General features: G+C 45.6%; 1 protein-coding gene and 1 long non-coding RNA gene across 5 annotated transcripts; one reads left to right on the top strand and one right to left on the bottom strand.

The window, feature by feature from the left end:
• LOC115078239 (dnaJ homolog subfamily A member 4-like) lies at positions 1-12,093 on the top strand. 3 transcript variants are annotated; one of them, XM_029581029.1, is made up of 8 exons: positions 1-147; positions 4,610-4,753; positions 4,976-5,156; positions 5,255-5,359; positions 8,767-8,994; positions 9,883-10,113; positions 10,986-11,086; positions 11,703-12,093. In XM_029581029.1, exons 2-8 carry the CDS (start codon positions 4,622-4,624, stop codon positions 11,916-11,918), a joined length of 1,194 nt encoding a protein of 397 aa, XP_029436889.1. In that variant the 5' UTR covers positions 1-147; positions 4,610-4,621; the 3' UTR covers positions 11,919-12,093. The 3 variants fall into 3 exon arrangements, with proteins under 3 accessions (XP_029436889.1, XP_029436887.1, XP_029436888.1); XM_029581027.1 differs by lacking the exon at positions 1-147 and adding an exon at positions 275-935; XM_029581028.1 differs by lacking the exon at positions 1-147 and adding an exon at positions 944-1,387.
• Positions 12,094-15,410: 3,317 nt separating this feature from the next.
• Positions 15,411-20,031, bottom strand: LOC115078755. Of its 2 annotated transcripts, none has more exons than XR_003853141.1 (3): positions 19,364-20,031; positions 17,180-18,228; positions 15,411-15,795 (listed from the first exon to the last, which is right to left on the bottom strand). It is a non-coding gene; the product is annotated as an uncharacterized LOC115078755 (long non-coding RNA). The 2 variants fall into 2 exon arrangements; XR_003853140.1 differs by having other exon boundaries at positions 18,138-18,228; positions 19,364-20,023.
• Between the last annotated feature and the right edge of the window lie 44 nt (positions 20,032-20,075).

Below are 20,075 nucleotides of genomic sequence, written 5' to 3'. Positions count from 1 at the left end.
CGCTGTCTCCTTCACTACCGCGCCTAAGTGGCTTCCGAAGCGAGGCTTGAAACGCAGGAACTTCTGCCGGCCGGCCCACCTGGATGGCCGGCAGCCCGGCGGTTGCCCATGACAACGGCCGAGGCGGTACGCAGCTTTTCTGGAAAGGTCGGCGGAAGTTTCTGGTGTTTCTGACGTCACGGAGATAAGGGGCGGGGCGGGACAGAAAGTTCTGGTCAGGGTAGCAGAGTATAAATAAGGGAGGCGGGGGCGGGGGGGTTTGCCGCAGTTAGGGAAAGCGGGCGGTGGCAGCGGGAGTGCAGGGTCGGCGCTGATACTGCAGGGCGGGATCAGCGCGGGGGAGGAGTTAGAGAGCGTCGGGAAGGGAGAGGGGCAGCAGAGCCGTGGGGCGCGCTGCTGGTACCACAGAGGGAGGTCACAGAGCAGCCGCGCGCAGGAAAGACAGGGGGAAGTTCGGAGAGCAACAGCTGGGGGTGGGGAAGAAAGAGAGGGAGGGGATAGTGACCATCTCGCAAAGGGAGAGCAGCCAGGGGAGGAGAGAGTGTCTCTGAAAAGTAGTATTAACATTGTAGGGGTGAGAGAGACAAATACAAACCGCACTCTCTGGAAGTTGAGGATCATAGAGCATCCAGTGGTGCATTGCAGGAGCTTCTTGGGAAAACAGCTAGGGCAGGAAGTGTGTGAGAGGCAGAGGAGGAATACTGCTCCCTCTACAGAGGGTCCCAAGAGGGGGCAGCCAAGGTTGTTGGGTGGGAGTAGAATAACACCAGGGGCTCCTGCTTCCAGTGACAGACTTCTGCAGCCTAGGAAATAGCCCATAGAGCCACTGTAGACAATAAAAGGCTACCCCCAGAAGACTGGTGGCCTGGGAGAAGCCAGAGAGAAAAGCCAGAGCTGTGCCAGCTTTAAAAACAGATTTCAGAGGTAGCCTACAGGTAAGATATGGGCATCTGCAGAAGAAACAACCATCTGTGGAATGACAGAGAGACCATCTTGTCTGTGCAGTAGTGCTGTATGGGATCTCAAAGGACCAAGAAGGGACCATCCTTAGACCTTAATGTTTGATCTTGGCCAGAAGACTGAGAAGCATGACATCTTTCCAATCCTAGGTCGTGAAGCTACAAAAGATGGTGTTGAAGAATGATTCCTTAGTGCTGAGCTATCCTCCTGCTTCATACCCCATCAAACAAAACTAGGCCTTCCTAATGTGATGCCCACTTTCCTCGTTGCGCACATTCTGGATCCAGAACTGACTTGGAAGCCTCCCTAGAGCAGGCTCCATGGGTCTTCATGTTGTTGGTGACTGGTGTCTCCACTGGGGAAGAAGGTGTTGGTTGGATGCTCACTTTACCCAGGAAAACAAACGGGAGTGTGAACAGGACTGGCTGTATGTACAACTATATGCAGGTTTATTAGACTATATGATTATAATCCTTTGTACATGGCTTTACAATGCTAACAGGATATCAAAAGGCATACTTATCTACAAGAGAGCAAGAACATTTTATATTTAGTTATGGGGGGGCCCAAAGGTATACCACCATATAGGAGGGACCTCTTGTGTTTCCTTCCCCTTTTAACATAGTAATGATGGCAGCCTAAATGGACCATTCAGTCTGCCCAGCAAGTTTCTTAAGGTAGTAAGTGTCAAATCCATGATAAAATTACTGCTAGCTACATTTTTATAATGCTGCTTGAAGATGCTTTGCTTTTGGACTTGGTTATATAAGCAGTCCTGCGCTTTTCCCTTGTCTACGTATCAGTACCTCGGAGTATAAAAGTCAGGGCCCAGTGTTGGCTTTCATCTGAATATGATTCCCCTTTCCCCCCCCCCCCTTCCTGAAGTGGAGAGTGATATTGCAGTTGTGTCAAAATCATGAAAGCTAATTTAAGGGAAGTAATTCCCATGGCTTCTGTTAAGATTATGCACACTCTTCTTAATTTCCATCTCTAGCCTTGGGATCCACAGTGTTTTTCCCATGCCTTTTTTAATTCATCTACTGTTTTCGTCATCACCACCTCTTCTTGAAGGGCACTCAGGCATTCACTTCCTTTGCCATAAGGAAATATTTCCTGACGTTGGTTCTGAGCCCCTATTTCTGACCCCCTATTTCTACTGATTTCTTTCCAACGACAAAGGTTCGAAGTTTATGCATCATTAAAACCTTTGTTATCTGAACGTCTATACCATATCTCCCATGCACCTCGCTTCCAGGGTATACATACTCAGATCCTTCAGCCTTTCCTCATAAGTCTTGCAATACAAACCCGACACCATTTTGGTTGTGCTTTTCTGAACTGACTGCAGCCTGTCTCTATCCTTTTTGAGATACGGGCTCCAGAACTGAACACTACTCCAGGTGAGGCCTCGCCTTAGAGCTGTACAAGGGCATCACCACCTCCTTTTTCTTACTGGTTATTCCTCTCTGCAGCCCAGCATTCTTCTGGCTTTAGCTATCGCCTTGTCACTTTGTGTCATCTTTAGATCACAAGACACTATCACCTCACGGTCTCTCCAGTCCATGCATATCAGTCTTTCACCCCCTGTCACATACAGCTTTTTTGGATTACCGCACCCCAGGTGCATTCTACACTTCTTGGCATTGAAGCTCAGCTGCCAAATCTTTGACTGATTCTTCAAGCTTTCTTAAATCACTCTTCATTCTTTCTACTCCATCAGGCGTGCTCACTCTGCTGCAGAGCTTAGTATCATCTGCAAACAGACAACTTTACCTTCTATCCCTTCCACAATGTTGCTCACGAAGATATTGAAGAGCTGATCCCAAAATTAATCTTTGTGGCACTCCGCTTAACATTTCTCTCTTCGGAGTAGCTTCCATTTACCGTTACAGTCTCCTGTCAGTCAACCAGTTTGTAGTCCCCTCCACCGCCTTGGCAACCACTCCTAAGCTTCTCGTTTTATTCACAAGACTCCAGTGCGGGACTATATCAAAAGCTTTGCTGAAATCTAAGTAGATTACATCGACCGCTCTTCCTTGAGCCAATTCTCTAGTCATCCAATCAAAATAATCAAGCAGAATTGTCTGACAGGTGAATCCATGCTGTCTTGTGTCAGGCAACTTACTGGATTGAAGATTGTTTACAATCCTTTCCTTCAGCAGATTTTCCTAGCTCTTCCCATACATCCTCTTTTCAATGGGCCTTCTCCAAGGTTGTCTTTAGTGAACATTGAACTGAAGTATTTGTCTAATATGTGTCATTTCTTCTTCTCTCTCCACACGTTGATCCTTGTCACCTTTCTAGTTCACTTTGGGCCTCCCTTCTTTCTCTGAAAAAGGTTTTGTCACCTTGCGTAACCAATTTTGGCCATCCTTTCTTCTGCCTGACGTTTTGCTTTCTTGATTTCTTTCCTAGTCTCCCTCAGTTTCACCAGATATTCTTCCCTGTGTTCCTCTTTTAGGGATCCTTTGTACTTGAATGCTGTTCTTTTTGCCTTTATCTTTTCAGCCAAATCCTTTGAGAAGCAGATAGGTTTCTTTTTCCTCTTACTCTTGTTTACTTTTCTAACATAATATGTTGTCTTTGTAATAACTCCTTTTAACTTGGCCCACTGTTGCACCTCACCCATGTTCTCCCAATCATCTGGTTCTTCCTCCAGGTACATCCCCACTTTGTCAAAGTCTGTATTTTTGAAATTCAAAACTTGGATCTTCATGTGACTTCTCTGTATTTTATTTGACATTTCAAACCATACCATCCTATTAGTGGTGTTCAGATGGGCACCTACCTGGATATTAGATACAACCATACCAGTGAGCACTAGATTGGAGTATTGCACCCTCTCTCGTGGGTTCCATTACCATTTGTTTGAGCAGAGCCCCTTGAAGTGCATCCACTGTACATCAACTTGCAGATTCTGCAGAATTGGCTACTGATATCATTTGTTGGGGAAAACATAACTAATTGATACCCAGTGATATTAGAGGTCCTTATTCACTCTTATCCAGCCTGACCCCAGCACACATGATTCCATCCTTTCATTGCTGCCCCAGTTATTTGCCCCCTCTTCAGCTTGATTCCAATTTTCTCAGCCCCCCTATTCCACCTTGCAAAACCTGACCCAAGCATTCCTTCTCCCCTTTCGACCTGTCTCTTGGGCTCCTGATCTGGCTGCCCTTCAGCTCGCTATGCCAGGCTGCCCATCTCCCAGAATTTTTCCTATCCAGCCTTTGCCTGCGACTCTGTTCCTGGCTGCCTGCTGCCTCTGGAACCTATCTCAGTCCTACAGCCATTGTCCCCAGTGGCCAGGGCAGTGAGCTTGCCTGGAGTGTCTACAAGCAGGATGTGCATGCATGAGATGCATCCCTTTGTGTATAGTTCCAAATTAAGAGTCCTTCTCATGCTTTTAGATTTGAGAGTACATGCATACATTCTGCAGTATTCCAGTGCACTTGGGAGGCTGGTGGGGTGCACATACACATCCCACCTTAAACATACCCTATTTGCTTAGTCATACCAGATAGTGTTCTGTAGTGGGGAATATTCAAACTTCACCAGTTACCTTTCGGTAAGGTGAAGGAGCTGATGGGAAGAATGCATGGCTTGCAGTGTCTCCAATTTGTCTTTGGTTTTTTTTTCTGCAACTCAGAGCCAGTGAAAAATGGTGAAGGAGACGGCATATTATGACATCCTGGGGGTGAAGCCTAATGCTTCCGCAGAGGAAATCAAGAAGGCCTACAGGAAGTTAGCTCTGAAATATCACCCTGATAAGAACCCCAATGAGGGAGAGAAGGTAAGGAGGTGCTAGCAAAGTTCCTTTTACCTTCTTGTGCTTTGCGATTTATTCCTAGCACCTCCTGAGCGTCATCGTTCTTAGCAGCTGGACGGTATCAGAATTTTGTAAAGAGTGGAGAAAGCAAATCAGAAGTGGAAGAGGTGAAAAAAGGATTCAGATGGGGGATATTTGTGAATTTGAATGTTGTATTTGCAGCTGAGGATTTGTTTCTTTGTCCAGTTCAAGCTCATATCGCAGGCCTATGAGGTTCTCTCAGACTCCAAGAAGCGGAACTTGTATGATGAGGGGGGTGAACAAGCCATCAAAGAAGGCGGCCTGACTGGAGGGCATTTCTCCTCTCCCATGGACATCTTTGACATGTTCTTTGGTGGAGGCGGGCGGATGAACCGAGAAAAGAGAGGTACGGTGTGGAAGGTGATGGGCCATGAAATGGAGGGATAAGGATATAGAACAGATGAGTAACTTATAATGACAAACTCAAATCTTTTTTTTTTTTAGGCAAAAATGTGGTGCATCAGCTGTCTATGTCACTGGAGGATGTGTACAATGGTGCTACAAGGAAGCTGGCTCTGCACAAGAATGTTATCTGTACAAAGTGTGAAGGTAAAGGCAGAGGACAATCTCATGGCAGGAATATTCTGTTCTTCCTTTTCATCCAGGCAAGCCAATGGGTTGTGCACGCCAACCAGCAGGTGAAGCCTGAGAACAAAGACGAGATGTCATCACCCTTGTATAGCTCTGCTCAGGCACCAGCTAGCCAGTTTCGTTCAGTCTCTGGCAGGTGGTGGACAGATATCCGGGCTTGTGGATCGTGGCCTGCCTGGATTGAACAGGCCAGTTTGACTGTGGTGAAAGCAGTAGCTCATTCCCTCAGATGAGTGAGAACCAATCTCAGGGGACTAGCAAAAATTAAAGGACAGGAGTGAAGTGAGGTCTGCAGCCCTAGCCCTTCTCCAGGTAGCAGAAGGGTAAGGAGGCCTTGGGTTCAGCCCTGCTGCATAGTCCTCTGTCAGGTCCTGCTTTATGTTCTCTCCCTGTCTCTCTTATTTTGTTGGTTTTGTCTATGGAAAGTTTATTGAAGGAAAAAAAATGCACGTGGAACACTGCTGGGAGCAGGTGCTGGCACAGTCTTTTGCAGGCCAGGCAGCACTGTGCGATTTCAGGAGGGCTGCGGGGCTAATTTTAGAACCAGTAAAGTTCCAGTGGCAAAGCAACTTGTGGCAGACGCCATTTTGATTGGCAGGAAATACCAACTGACATGTTTGCTCAGCTTTTAGAGGAAGAGAGAAGCGTGACATAGCATGGGGGGAGCAGCACAGGAAGAAGCTTCGTATCTGCACAGCATGCCATATGAGGGTCCTTAGTTCCAGGAGGTCCCCCAGTGTGTGTCTGCCCAGGGGGATGTCTCTACAGGGGAGTTTGTCCCTGCAGGGACCTCAGAGGCCTCCATTTTACAGGCAGAAGTTGTGACGGAAACTCCTACAAGAGCAGTTGTAGAGTCTTCCCCTCCTCCTCTCCTGTCAATCCCCTCAGGAGTGGTCTCCGAGAGGGTTTTGTTTACCCCGGGGTTGGATCTTTCTGCCATTTTGTGAGTGGAATGTAAGGGTCTCCAGGCCTTCTTTCAGGGATAAGAAGCTCCCCAGGTAGAGGCTAGGGCTCGCCCGCTTCAGAAGTCTCTCTCAGGACCTAGAAACTGCTCCAGGGAGTCCTTTTCTCCTTCCAGGAGAAGAAGAGGAAGCAAATGCAGGGAGAAAAAGGCAAGGACAGGGTCTTTCAGAAGACTCAGATAGGGAGTCAGAATCCTGGGGATGGGGATGGGGATCCTGACTATCCATTATTGGAAGAGGAGGATATTCCCCCAGATATGCTGTGGCTTATTTACAAGGATGAGATGTTTGGTTTAATTTTACAGATCTTGAAAGCCCATGGGTGTGTGAGGAGATCTTGCCAGCAGCGGCCAAAGATCTGAAATGGACCCTATAATGATGATCTTGCGCAAGGCATCTGGTTTTTCCCTCAGCAGGAGGCTGTCCAGGAGCTGATAAACTTTGAGTGGAGCGCACCTGAGGCTAATTTTAAAGGAGGTTGCTCCTTAGCGGGATTGTATTCTATGGACCCTAAAGCGAGGGAGCAACTCTGGCTTCCTAAGGTGGATGCATTAGTCTGTGCTGTGACGAAGTGGACCACCATTCTAGTGGAAGGAGGTGCGGCTTTAAAAGACGCTCAAGATCAGAAGATTGAGGCTATTTTGAAATAGGCTTTTGAGGCAATGGCCGTGAATCTTCATATCTCCGCTTGCTGTTGTATGGTGCCCAGGGCTGGGTTACAGTTAGCCCAGGAAGCTCTGGGAGAGAATAACCCATAACGAGCCAGGAGCTGCCTTCCCGGTGGATGCTGGCTATGATTTGGCACGCACGGTTGCTCCCGATGGCTCCTGTGGCTGTGGAACTGGTCTGCTGATATTTCAAAATCGACCCTACAAAGTTACCTTTTAAGGGGCGCTTGTTTGGGGAGGAGTTAGAAGACGGTGGATTGATGGGAAGAGACAAAATTTCCAGGGTTACTGGAGAATAAGAAGTCAGCTCCCTGGTTTTCTCAAGCCAAGGGGTGATTTCGGAGCTCTTAGCATTTTTGCTTCTCCAGAGGTTCAAAGTCGGACTTCTTGGGCATTTGGGAGATATCTGTTCTTTCGGCCAAGGGAGTAAAACACCTTAGACCTCCCTTACGTTGCCCGATTCCCTTGTGGGATTTGAATCTGGTTCTCCTTTATGGCGAGTCCGACTTTTCATCCTCTCCGGGGTATTTCCTTGCAGTTACTGACTCTGAAGACTGTGTTTTTAGTCTCTTTGTTCTGCAAGGTGGATTTCAGAAATGCAAGTCTTGTTGTGCAGAGATCCTGTTTTTGATTATCACTTAAGAGAAGGTGCAGATTTGGACGGTGCCTGCCTTTCTTCTGAAGGTAGTTTTAGAGTTTCACTTAAACCAGTCGGTTGTGTTACAATCTTTGACCTAGGATATGGATGGTCAGGAATACAGGAAAGTGCGGCTGTTGGGTGTGTGGCAGCACTTGTTCGTAACCTCCAGATAATACAATAAGTTGGATCGGCTTTTTGTTCTTCACCGGCGGGGGGGAGGCAGCTTCTCGGGGCACAATGGTTCGTTGGATTAAGGAAGTAGTGTTAGCAGCTTATGTGGATTCCGGGAAGCCTCTTTCAAGACAAGTCAGAGCACATTCAACCTGGGCTCAGGCGATTTCCTGGGCAGAATTGCATGTAGAACGCCAACGTGGTGGTCTTTACATACGTTTTTCAGGTATTACCGACTGGATGTGGTGGTGCCGGAGGATTCTGCCTTTGCTAGGGCAGAGCTGCTTGGGCTTCAGGCAGCCTTCCACCCTTATCATTGGTCCATTCCCACTGGTGTGGTCTGGCTTGCCTAAATGAAGAGGAAGGTGAAATTACTTATTTCCTGATAATTGCTTTAATTTCCTTGCAAGGAAAGGAAATTAAAGGCAAGCCAGTCCAGCTTGCTTGCCTGGGGCTGCGTTGCTAGATCTTTGTCCAGAAAGGAATGAGGTTCCCGGATCTTTCATGCAGCTGGACTCCCACAAATTCGGTGAGTTCTGTTGTTTTAAGATACTCTGCTTGTCCTAAGGGACTATTGTTTGTGGAGCTGAGTCCAGTGTTTTTTGTTTAAAAAAAAAAAATCCACAAAGTTAAGTTGAATAGGTTTGTAGGATGCGATGATATTGGTAATGTTTTGTGGTTAGTGTCCAGGCTTTGCTTTTGGAGAAATTCTGGCTGATGCCTGAGCAGAGCTATATGAAGGTGACATCAGTGAGTCTTTGTTCTGGTTGGCGTGCACAACCCATTGGTGTGGACTGGCTTGCTTTATTTCCAGGAAAGGAAATTATCAGGTAAGACACAATCTCACAATCTACGCAGGTCTTGAAGTGATTTTGTTTTCTTGTCTTATGCTATATATATATATTTTTTTTAAACCATCCCCAGGGCGTGGTGGGAAGAAAGGAGCTGTGGAGAAATGCTCCAACTGCAAGGGCCGGGGTATCCAGGTCCATATCCAACAGCTGGGGCCTGGCATGGTGCAGCAGATTCAGAGCATGTGTCCAGACTGCCAGGGGCAGGGGGAAATCATCAGCCCTAAGGACCGCTGCAAAGCCTGTAATGGCAAGAAAGTGCTGAAAGAGAAGAAGATCCTGGAGGTGCACATTGACAAAGGTGAGGTCTGGTTCCTGAGTCTCAGCATGCTACTGCAGCTCCAAGCAAGGACGTCGAGCTGGACTCGGATGGGATCATGTGCTTAACATTGAATTTGAAGGCTCTAACCCGTTTTTGTGGTCATCTAATTCTAGTGTCAGATGCTTAATTTGCACTCTGAACATTTAATGTGCATTGTTTGGAAGAAATGGAGGTGGCAGCTTGTAGGAAAAATAAGGCTGTAGAACCAGAGCCAGGGTTTACATGTAAGAACCGCAGAAGACTGCTCCTCCAGAGCTAATGCACTCCTTATCATACATTAGAAACATATCCTGGGGTTTGGTGCCAGGAACCTTCATTTACACCTACCCAGGGATTTTTGTCCTGGTTTAGATCTACTTTCAACTTTAGGCAACAGTTCTCAGCCAGGAGTCATGCACCAGGGCTTCCCTGCAACCATGGACCCTAATTTGGACCACAAAGCAATCATTCAATGACTGGAATTCCATTCCCCCCTTCCCATGTTATGAATGCTGCCCCTGCAACATCCGGCTGATCCAGGGAGCAGAAGATCTGAGCTGATAATCCTACCTAGAACCCTTTCAGTGCTTGACATGTATCAGTGTGACACCTCAGCCTACCGATCAGCATGGCTGGCCGTGTGCGTCCCTAAGTTTAAGCATGGTGGTAGCAGCAGGAGTAGATAAGTTATAAGTTTGCAATTACTGTCTATGCACTGTATGTAGTAATTTCTGTATGTCAAAGGGTAACTCCAGGTTTTGTTGTGTCACCGGGTTTGCACGACAGATCCTATTAAATATAATAGTGCAAACCGAGGACTCTGCCAACCATTTCTTTGTTACCAACTAGCAAAGGTGGGTATTCTAACCATTGTTCCTTGTGTGGCAGGGATGAAGGATGGACAGAAGATAGTGTTCCATGGAGAAGGGGATCAGGAACCAGGGCTGGATCCTGGGGATGTCATCATAGTGTTGGAGCAGCGAGACCACGAAACATTCCAGCGGCAGGGTCAGAACCTGATCATGAAGATAGAGTTGCAGCTGGTGGAGGCACTGTGTGGTTTCCGGAAACTCATCCCCACGCTAGACCAGCGTATGCTGGTGATAACTTCCAGGGCAGGTATGCCCCCTCCTGAGTGGGAGCTGGAGGAGGGATGCTTAGAGAGACCTCTTATTTTTTTATTTGTGAAAGGGGGAGCCAGTTTCATGTCCTTTCCTTTCTGAACTCACAGCCAGAAACCCTCTCCCCTCCTCACAGGTCTCCCAGCAAGCCTTCTCTCTCCACTGCAATCTGGCCTAAATTCAGCTGCATGGCTTACCTTTCGCCAAAGTCGCTATGCTCACATATAATCCCTCTTCTGAAGTCACCGCAATCAGTTCAAGCTCCTCTCTCTCGCCTACAAATGCTTCACTCTGCAGCACCTCACTACCTCGCCTCTTACCTCTCTGCTCTTTGGAGAAGTCACTCCTATCTGTGCTCTTCTCCTCTACCGCCAGTTCCCCATGCTGGGCTGTGTGCTTGGAGTAGTCTTCCTGAACGGGTGCATCCTGCTCTCTTCTTGCTGTGTGTAAATCTTGTGCCTGTCTACGTTTAGCCTTATTAATTTTTTTTCTTTTTGACCATTGTCTTGCTTTATGAAATACCAAGTCTCTTGTCCTGTATTGTCTTAATAGATAGTCCCTGCTCAATAGAGCTTACAATCTTTCCATGTTTTCATAGTGCTGAGTATATTGTATAGCGCTACAGAAATGTTGAGCAGTAAAGGAAAACAGGGAACCATAATCATGCAACAAATGTTTTTCTAATTGGAGAATTTTGCAGATTCTGTGGCTGTAGAAAGACCCCTGTGGGGGGGGGGAGGGAGGGAAGAATTCCTGGCGGCAGCAGCCGTTGGTGGCTCTGTACCACGTCCTGCCTTTTCATGGAGCTCAGGGACTTTGCATGTGTGCACTTCCCCTGCTGACCTTTGCCTTCCTTTTCGTTCTGGGCAGGTGAAGTGGTGAAGAATGGGGACCTAAAGTGTATCATGAATGAGGGTGTGCCCCTGCTGAAGGACCCCTTTGAGAAAGGGCTCTTGATCCTGCAGTTCTTTGTAAGTTCCTTTGACCTCCAGCTGGCTCACTTTTTCTCCTTGTCCTACCCACCTTCTAAATAGTAAAACAGTATCCCAGGCACTGGGAGCCCAGACAGAAGCCCAAAATCTAGTGGGAGCGGTGCTTCCCAGACTCTCGTCCAGTATGACAGCTTTAACCCACAATTTAGAAGACATCAGACCCCAACCAAAACAAAGAGCAGAAGTAACCTCTCCTCCAGCAGCCATCGGCATGGGGTCGGTAGTGGCACCTGACTCGACTCTCTGCAGGAGAAGGGGTGGAGGGCTGCGTGTACATTTACTGCTGTTGGAATGTAGGTTTTGGGTGGAAGGGTAAGCACATCTGTTTCTTGTGAACCCACACGAGCAACCTTTAGGCCCTGAGTGGAATTGGACACCACAGCCCGGCACCCATGTTAGGGGTGGGAGGCATAGGAGGCCTGAATTGTGAAGGAAGGAGACTAGGCCTACTCTTGTCCACTCTGAATCTTCCCTACCAATGTATTTTGGAAGCTGCAGTGCTGATGGTAAATAGGACTCCAAATCCCACTGCACTGTGGCTTGAGTTGCCTGAAATTGGCCTACCACTTCCTTGCTTTTTTTCTCTCGATCCTAGGTGCAGTTCCCAGAGCACTTCTGGCTTCCACCAACCAGACTGGCCCAGCTGGAGGACCTGCTCCCTCCACGGGAAGAGGTGCTAGTTACTGATGACATGGAACAAGTGGACTTGGTGGAATTTGACCCCAGTACCCGAAGCCCAAGTTATGGGAGGGAGGCCTATGAGGAGGACGACCACCACCCCAGAGCTGGGGTGCAGTGTCAGACATCCTGAGTGGAGCACCTGACATGTTCCATGTCTGGCTATGGCTGCTGTGCGTTATGTGCTGTCTGCATGTCAAGGTTGGGTGGAGGGCTGCTGAGGGGGATGTTAATTGTACAGTTGTTTTTTTGCCTATTTATTGGTATTTAAGGTAAATAAAGATTCTGTTAGGGGTTTTTCCTTCTTACTCTTTTTCTCTCACTGCCTGCCTCCGGGCGTGTCTTTACAATATCCAGTCTCCATTTTGTTTTTCTTTTAATGGATGTGATGGAAAACCCACCTCTTTCCTGTTTTATACCACACATCAGTCCAGACAAGGGCATTTGCATAGCTACTAACAGAGCGACAGAGAAAAGCTTTTCAAGCACTGCTACTTAACAGAGAGTGCCAGCTGCAGTCCTTCAGTATTTCTCTCTGCAGCAGATGGTAGACGTGCAAACCTGCAGTCTGAATTTAGTTTAAAAAAAAATAGAGTTTAGAGAAGAAAAGAAGCGAAGACAGGTGCTGCCAGAAGTGTCAAATTCCCAACATTCTGTTTGCTTTTTTGACTGCTGCAGCACACTGAGCCGACGATTTCAATGTGTTATCCACTACGACACCTAGATCTCTTTCCTGGGTTGTAGCACCTAATATGGAACCCAACATTGTGTAATTATAGCAAGGGTTATTTTTCCCTATATGCATCACCTTGCACTTATCCACATTAAATTTCATCTGCCATTTGGATGCCCAATTTTCCAGTCTCACAAGGTCTTCCTGCAATTTATCACAATCTGCTTGTGATTTAACTACTCTGAATAATTTTGTGTCATCTGCAAATTTGCTTATCTTACTCGATTTCTTTCCAGATCATTTAAAATATATTGAAAAGTAAGGGTCCCAATACAGATCCCTGAGGCACTCCACTGTCCACTCCCACATTTGTTTTCTTCAAGGTGGTTGCTGAGACGGGAGTGTACAATTTTCTCGATTTTGGCAATGAAGGGTAGGTTTGAAATGGGTCGGTAATTCAGTGGATTTTCTGGATCAAGGTTGCTCTTTTTTAGAATGGGTTAATAATTGCTGATTTTAGGCATTCTGGGTAGTTTCCTTCAGTGAGGGATAGGTTTACAATGTCAGTTAAAATTTTAGTTATTGAAGATTCAAGATTTTTAATCGTCGTTATGTGAATGGGGTCAAAAGGGTGTTTAGCTGGGTTCATTTTTTTTTATAATTGTTTGGATTTCCAGTGATGATGCAGTTTCAAAGCTGGGCCAACTTAAAGTATGAGAGTTTTGTATTTTCAGGTCTTGCAAGTTGCTGTTGAGGTTGTTATTTATGAGGCTTTTGATTTTTTTCATTAAAGAATTCTGCAAATTTGTTACTTGTGATCTTGGCTGTTGAAGATAACTGGTCATCATTGAATGATTTGGTTAGGCTTTTTACTATAGTGAAGAGCATCTTTGGGTGATGTTGGTATTTGTTTATTTTATTTGAGTAGAAGTCTTTTTTTGTTTTATGATGAGTTTTTTGTATTCTGCTAGTTGTGCTCTGTATGCATTAAGTAGAGTGGATGATTTATTGTTGTTCCTCCAGGTTTTCTCTTTTTTTTTTTTTTTTTCTGAGTTCACGTTTGGCAGATCTGATGTTTTCATTGTACCATTGGTTCTGATGTTTTGGGTTTTTTATTTTCTTTATCATGGGGTTTATCTTATCTACTACTGTTTTAGTGATGGAGATCCAGGAAGAAGTTGCTTTCTCTGCATTTGATAGATCTAAGTTAGTTAGTTCTGTTTGTAAGCATTCTTGAAGTGTTTCGATGTGAAATGGTAGTCTGTATGTGAAGGATTTAGGTGGGTTTTTTATTGTAGAAAATTTACGGTTTGAATATACATTTGCGTGGATTAGAGAGTGATCAGACCAGAGTATCTTGGTCATCTTTGTTTGGTGGTTATTCCATATATTGGTACTTATGAAGACGAGGTCAAGTGTGTGACCGGCTTTGTGCGTTGGGCCATTGATGATTTGGCTGAGACCTATTGATGTGTGCGTCGATGATTGAGGAACATGTGGGGGATGGTATCTATGCGTATGTTGAAGTCATACACTAAGATGAAGGTTTGTTGATGGATATTTTTGTCAAGAAGAATTCAATGAGTGGTGAGCGGTTCCGATCCAGAGTATTGAGGAGGCAGTATATTAGACAGATTTGTAGTTTTGGTGAGTCAAATAGTGCGATTTCCAGAGGGATGTAGTTATTAGTTGGGAGCAATTTCATCTGTAGGTTTTTGGTTTTTTTTATGAGTAGTATTAGGCCTCCGCCTTTCTTTTTTGGTCTGGGAATTGAGAAGGTTTTGTAGAAAGGGTTGTTGATTTGGTTGATTAGTACTGTGTCTGTGTTTTTTATCCATGTTTCCGTGATTGCTATGAAGTCTGGCTTGTCATCTTGAAGGAAGGCATTGATGATGGGAATTTTCTTTATTATGGATTGTGCATTAAAAAGCATAAATGATAGTGTTAAGTAGCTGCTGTATGTTTTTGTTGTTGTGAGTTAAGGTAGAATGTTGGTATTTGTTTTTTTTATTTCATGCTTATGTCTTTTTTTTATTTCTAATTTCAAATCATTGCTGTGGTTCTTGCTGTAGTCAGGGGGTTGAGGATTTGTCATTTCTTGGGTAGTTTTTGAAGAAAGTTTTATGATGAATTAGTGCTTATTAATGTTTGCACTAAGGGGTGCACAAAGGGGAGTGCCCCGTGGTCACGACAGATTTAAACGGTCTGTGGCTTGAGCCGATGACATTGGGGGGGGGGGGGGGGTTGGGGGGGGGGGCGCAGGCCTTCCGATCGCGGCTGTCCCTGGTTTTTAAATTTTTTTTAAAGGTACTTGCCTTCTTTTCTTTTTGTACCTTTTTTTTTTCCTTTCCCTGTGGTGCCGGGCTTGGGACTCATTGTGGCTCGGGTCTTGGTGGTCGCGACCCCATGCAAAGGAGCTTCACCTATTAGACGTGCATTGGGTCCTATTGTGGTATCTCAAGGTGACAAAAGACTTTTGTAGGTCAGACAATCTTCGTTTTGTTCAGTGGCCCAAAGAAGGGTTAAAAAGCAGCTAAGAGCATGATTGCAAGATGGTTGAAGGAGGCGTTTCGTTTTGGCCTATATGTGTAAGCGTTGGTCTATTGTGGAAGGATTGTGGGCGCATTCTACTAGGGCACAGGCAGCCTTCTGCGTGGAGTGTCAGTTGGTTTCTTGGTAGATTTGTCGAGCAGTGACTTGGTCTTCTTTGCAAGCTTTTACTAAACATTACTGTTTGGATGTTAGGGCCCCAGAAGAGAGGTGTGCTGGATGTGGGTCTTTTGGGTTCCTACCCAGTTTAGAGGGGCTTGAATACATCCTACTTGTCTGGACTGATCCGGGGTATAAACAGCAAAAGAAAACTTTGGTCTAACGACAACATGGAGCATGTCCATATCCACTTTAGACAAACACTAGTCATACCCAGTCTGTAAACAGTCTAGTGCTGGAGAAACTAGAGCCAGTTGATTTTTTAATAGGTCAGGATTTCAAATTGAAGCAAATACACTTAGAGCCCAGGGTCCTTTGCAAAGGCAGCCCTTAAAAGAATGATTACACAGGATTCAGATACAATGGATTTACTCTCTCCAAAGCCTGATCACACTCCCAAGCCTCTTTTCCAGTAGAAGACATTTCCACTCTCTCCTTCCCCTCATCTTAGAATGTTCTGGAATATCAAACCCGAGTCACCATGGATGGAAGGAGATGGGAAGGGCAAGGAGGCAAAAGATCTTCTATGAAGGATTCCATGCCAGCAAGTCCCAGGAGATGTCCCAGACAGAAAGAAGAGATTCAGGAAATGTTGCTCATAAAGGAAGTGGGACCTACAGACTTCCACCTAAAAGAATCAATGGAAAAGAACACCACAAATGATTAAATTATTCCTCCTCTTCGTGGCAGCACAAAAAAAAGTCAAAAGCTAAGCCATTGCTAGGTTTCAATCCTGTCTAAATAATTTCCTGGAGGCCATTAAGTCAAACCGCAGAGCCATCTGGTCCCTGCACATTACGCACAGTTAAAAAAAAATAAAATAAATTAACCCCACAACGCAGATAAACATATAAATAAACTAAAGTGCACCAGCGGGACCAAGCTACAGTTAATTTTTTTTTTTTACTTCTGTTTCCCTGGTTATTTTCTCCACAAGGAGCTGATTAGAAGACATGGGACCTTCTCTAGAGCCAACAATTAACAAGATTATGCAGCTGATGATTAAAATGTGTGTTCTCTCAGGATGGAGGGGTGTGACGGAAGAGAAGAAACACTGATTACAGCAATTAAAATTAACAACTTCCTTGGAGAATAACAAACTTTAATGCAATAAAAAAACCTGCCTGCAAAACATTCAAATCCCCTAGATCCTGCCTTCCTCTCCATCCAAGGAAATGAATCATTTTCTTTTGTCTCAGTTCTAATAGGTGGCTCTGTCACCAACTGCTGGGTGTGCCCCTAGGAAAGTCACTTTACCACATGTGCTTCATTTCTAATCCCTACTTCTGTCACAGACGCTCTGTATATTGTGGCTGAGGAGGCACTTTATCTTCTAGTGCCTCACTTACAATCATTTACTCCAATATTTAATCTCCCTGTGACTCAGCCACTTAAATTTTATTTAAAATTTCTTATTAACCATTTTCCCAGTCCTATAGAAACTGGACAAAGCATGCACAAGTCATTTAAAAAATACATTAACGTTATGTTATGTGTGTTAAACTTTTGTTTTATATCTTTACATCCATCAGTAATCTCAAACATCTTACATACAGGTACAGTTTTGAATGCAGTATGGTCCAAATATGGTCAATTTTTTTTTTTTTAACTTCCACAATATGTTCTAAGTAACTTGAGAAATATGTTTATCCATAGATAACTGAGTTCATAGGGGCTCCTAACTCTTTAGCCATTAAGTTTGGATCCCAATTTATAAACAGACTCAAATTCCAAATGAATAATTTCACTCTAGTAGTTGCTTCCAAAGGCTCATTATGATATCAAAATATACTGTTGGGCATTCCACCCCATAGGTGGATGTGTGTGTTTGCATTCCAAATTATTAAAATTCCTCATTGATCCTTCAGCAGCATCCTGCTTCCCCTTTCCAGCAAGTTAAATGCCAAATGTATATGAAAGATGCACAAATGGACTGCAGCCAGGCTTGAAGCCTTGAGGGCTGGCCCTACTCCTCACAAATGACAAACTTGTTCTAGCAGCGGCAGCCTTACGTCAGGACAAACGAGACGATCATCCAGGGCCCCCATAGTCTTTGAACTAAAGTCCAACTTGCTTATAGGTCATCAAAATTAAGCCCCTAAAGGGCACCACATGACTCTCGCACCTGAGGCCACAATAATCCTGCAGCCACCCACGGAGGAGTTTACCCCCAGGGTCTCAATGGGGGTCACAGTTTTAGTTTCTCTTAAGAAATATGCAAGACCAAAAATGGGCCCAACTCGGTCTATTTTGTTGCAAGTCGGAGCCGTCTCTGATCCCGTGGGTTCATCCTTCAGCTGCCTGTATTGCACTCATATACTTTGCATGCCTTGACGAAGATGGACTTTTCAGCAGCCCGTGCTGTATTTCTGCTCTAGCTGTATCAGAGCGAAGCCCGCAGGGGGCTGGGATGAAGATGCGCTCTCCCGCTTTCCCGGCTGCATGCATACTCCTGTTAGATCGGTGCGATGCCTGCACGGAATGGTCCAGGAGGTGGGGGGAAAGGCAGCTTCTGACCATGTGCAGCTCAGTGGGCAACCTCGAGTGCAGCTGAACGATGGAAGCTTTATCCAACTTTATAAACGCCGTCACCTCGGGAAACCGAAATAACAGTAAAAAAAAAAAAAAAAAAAAAAAGGAGGACCGCAGAAAACGAGAATCCCCTCGCCCTATCCCAGCACCTCCCAGTCTCATTTTGATTTTCCACCTGTACTACGCGCTCCAGGGTTGCCAGGTTTTCATGAAAGAATAAGTAATTTTTTTCCAAAAAAAACACAAGCCCAAAAAACGTGAAATTGAAACACCAATTTCTGTGAGTCGCATAGATGACAAAGGAGCTTAACTTTTTGCATGTTGCAGAAGGTCTGCATGATGTGCACGAATGTCACACTTAAAGTTTGCACATACTGAATCCATGCTTTTAGTTCACATTCCTCTTCCCATGCTTAGCAGTATCTTTTAGTTCCTTACTTTAGCTATAGTAAATCAAATCCATTTAGTAGTGTAGCAGCCAATGATGGAAACAGTAGGTATGGACAGGCTTTCTTACAAAGGTGATTTGCTGCAGGGAGAAGAAATGAGAAAAAAAATTAAATGAAATAATTTTATTTATCGTGTTTTGTATACAGTCATTCGGTCTCACCATCAGAATGGTTTACAGTAATAGTGAAAAAGTTAGATAAACATCACAATATATTGTCTTAAAGTCAGTTTACAGTTTTGGGATTTGTGTGTTAGTTATTACATATAACATGTACTAAAGCATAGGTTGGGGTTACAAGCTAACAGGCCGATACAGTGTCCTGTGCGCATGATACAGTAAAACAATATTTAAATTAGGGCCTGCGGTAAAAAGAGGCGCTAGGGACACTAACACGTCCCTAGCGCCTCTTTTTGGACAGGAGCGGCAGCTGTCAGTGGGTTTGACAGCCGACGTTCAATTTTGCCGGCGTCTGTTCTCGAGCCCGCCGATAGCCATGGGTTCGGAAACCGGACGCCGGCAAAATTGAGCGTCCGGTTTTCAACCCGCGAGCCGCGGGCTGATTTTAATTTTTTTTAACTTTTGGGATCTCCGACTTAATATCACCATGATATTAAGTCAGAGGGTGTACAGAAAAGCAGAAATTAACACCTACTTTTGGGTAGGCGCACTAATTTCTTAAAGTAAAATGTGCGGCTTGGCTGCACATTTTACTTACTGTATCGCACGGGAATGACTAATAGGGCCATCAACATGCATTTGCATGTTGCGGGCGCTATTAGTCTCGGGGGGGGGGGGCTGTGTGTGGGGGGGGGGGGTTGGACACACGTTTTTGAAGCGCTATTACCCCTTACTGAATAAGGGGTAAAGCTAGCGCATCCAAATGCCGGTTAACAGTGCATTCCAGCTTGTAAGGAAGAAAGGTGGGTTTGTAACTAGATTGAGTTATATAGTTAAGTCAGTATAAAACATGTTTGCTATGTACAAAGTATACTTAAGAGTGATGTAGAACAAATTAAAAAAAAAGAACACCAGCCCCACACACTGATTCCCCCCTCTGAGCACATCCCTGGCCCCCACATACTGATTCCCCCCCTCCCAGCACATCTCTGCCCCCTAAAACACGTCTTCAATCCCCCCACACTCATTATCCCCTCCCCCCACACTCACTCCTCCCCTCCTGATACCTGGTTGTAGCCAGCTGAGTGCTACACACCTTTCACCATTCAGGTCTGCAGTTGCACAGAAACGTCTTGGTCACCCACCACGCTTGTTGCAATGCCATGCCGAGTCTGCCCACGCTCCTGTGAATATTTGCAGCTCCGGGTGACTTACTGCTGCAATGCCATGCCGAGTCTGCCCACGCTCCTGTGAATGCTTGCAGCTCCGGGTGACTTACTGCTGCAATGCCATGCCGAGTCTGCCCACGCTCCTGTGAATGCTTGCAGCTCCGGGTGACTTACTGCTGCAATGCCATGCCGAGTCTGCCCCACGCTCCTGTGAATGCTTGCAGCTCCGGGTGACTTACTGCTGCAATGCCATGCCGAGTCTGCCCACGCTCCTGTGAATGCTTGCAGCTCCGGGTGACTTACTGCTGCAATGCCATGCCGAGTCTGCCCACGCTCCTGTGAATATTTGCAGCTCCGGGTGACTTACTGCTGCAATAGATTAGGGTGCGCCTACTATGGACAGGCCTCACCGGCAGCAGCAGCCAATCACTGCACTATCAGAGCACAAGTCCCGCCCACCAGCAGGAAAAAACGCCCAATTACAAGCAATCCGCGAATCGGAAAAAAAAAAACCAAACAAAAACGCGAATGACTAGAAAAAAAAGCCCAATCTCGCGGGAAATAAACGAGGTTGGCAACACTGCGACCCGCTCGCAGCTTGAAAGCCTCGCTTTCACCCGACCCCGCCTCCTTCCTTAC

This window comes from Rhinatrema bivittatum, chromosome 16 (genome assembly GCF_901001135.1).
Source record: "Rhinatrema bivittatum chromosome 16, aRhiBiv1.1, whole genome shotgun sequence".
Lineage (NCBI taxonomy): Eukaryota > Metazoa > Chordata > Amphibia > Gymnophiona > Rhinatrematidae > Rhinatrema > Rhinatrema bivittatum.
Note: the sequence above shows the minus strand (reverse complement) of the source record. Positions and strands in the feature narration are given on the sequence as shown.